The 1597-nt window shown below is 41.0% G+C and overlaps 1 protein-coding gene across 1 annotated transcript; it reads left to right on the top strand.

Moving 5' to 3' along the window:
• The first annotated feature begins 491 nt into the window (after nucleotides 1–491).
• LOC132183116 (E3 ubiquitin-protein ligase ATL41-like) lies at nucleotides 492–1346 on the top strand. Its single transcript, XM_059596514.1, has one exon. It carries the CDS (start codon nucleotides 552–554, stop codon nucleotides 1296–1298), a length of 747 nt encoding a protein of 248 aa, XP_059452497.1. The 5' UTR covers nucleotides 492–551; the 3' UTR covers nucleotides 1299–1346.
• The last annotated feature ends 251 nt before the right edge of the window (nucleotides 1347–1597 follow it).

Raw genomic sequence — 1597 nt, 5'->3', positions numbered from 1 at the left:
ATTTGTAATTTCCTTTTAAACTTTCAATTGAAGAAATGTTCATTTCAAATTATTAAAAAATTGTAACGAAAAAATGACAAAAATACCCTTATATATATATATATATATATATATATATATAAAGTTTTGAAAATACTAGGAAAAGAAGGGGAGTATGTATACTTTTTCTCAAATTTAAAATTTAGAAGAACCTTGTAAATTGCCTGATAATTTAAGGAGTACTATGTGTATTTTTTTTCAAATTTAATTTTAGTGGTTCGACAAAATTAAACAATGGGAGTGTTTTGAGATGAAACTACTAGGAAAGGAGGGGAGAAGAAAATTTCATAGAAAGAAACTGCCGGAAGATGTAAGTCAAAAGTCAACCGTCAACATATTTGAAAAAAATGGAATTACCAGTTAATCACCCCCAAGCATTTCACACACAAATTAAGACTTAAAAACCCACAACGTAGGTACACACCTTTCTCACGAACGCAACTTCTTATAAACCTCCTCTCATCTCCTCCCCCGTCACCGACACACGCCGTCGACGCCGACACAAAGCAACCATGTTCTCCTCTAACGTTCGCAATCTCGAAGATGACTCCCCCTATGGCTGGCCTGGCCGTCATGACAGGAACATAAACGATATAAATAGCAAGATCATGCTAACGGCGATCGGGTCATTGTCGCTGGTGATCGTCTTAGTCATCGCCTTACACGTATATGCCAGATGTGTGCTCCGGCGCCAAGCTCGCCGCCGAGCAGCGCTACGTCACCTGGGGTTAACCGTAGCTCATGCCCGCTCCGGCGAGCAACCCAACAGAGGGCTTGATCCAACAATCATCGCGTTGTTACCGGTATTTGTTTTCCGGCGCAAGGACGGAGAGGTCGACGACGCCACGTCGGCTACGGAGTGCGCGGTGTGTCTGAGCATGATAGAGAACGAAGAGATGGCGAGGTTGCTTCCGAATTGTAAGCATGTTTTTCATGCCGAGTGTATCGATAAGTGGCTGGGATCGCACTCCACGTGTCCGATTTGTCGAGCCGAGGCTGAGCCGGCGCCCCTGGTTCAGCCGGAGCGCCGTGAGGCGCCGGCTGGTCCAGCCGGTGGCTTTGCACCCACGGCTCCACCGCAAAGCGTTCCTGGATTTTCGTGCATGGAAGGGACATCGGACGGTGCAGAAAAGGTTAGTGGTTCGAGCTTACGATTAAACTCGTTCAAAAGGATTCTCACTGGGGAAAGATCATCATCAAGAAGAGTTCATTCTCGTGATGAAGACGACGTCGTTATAGAAGATTTAGAGAGACAATGATTAATTTTTTACTCTTTCGTTTTTCAAATAAAGCATATTTAATTTTTGTTTTCGATCCTAAGTACATATACAAACTTGGCTCTATTGCTTAGACGTGATTATCGGTAATTTGAGTAGATAATATAAAAGATTTTATTTAAAAATAATTTGCTCCAATACATTTTGAATTGTTTGACTATTTATAAATTCTCACATTATTTGTAAAACTTGAGGGATTTTGAATTAGATTGTTTATTAATTTTTTTACTTGGTCTAAAGTAGATCTGTTAGTGTTAGGTAACCTACGAAAAATGATGTTA

The sequence above is a fragment of the Corylus avellana genome, chromosome 5, assembly GCF_965113065.1.
Source record: "Corylus avellana chromosome 5, dhCorAvel1.hap1.2, whole genome shotgun sequence".
In the NCBI taxonomy this organism is placed as follows: domain Eukaryota; kingdom Viridiplantae; phylum Streptophyta; class Magnoliopsida; order Fagales; family Betulaceae; genus Corylus; species Corylus avellana.
This window is presented reverse-complemented; position numbering and strand designations above follow the sequence as displayed.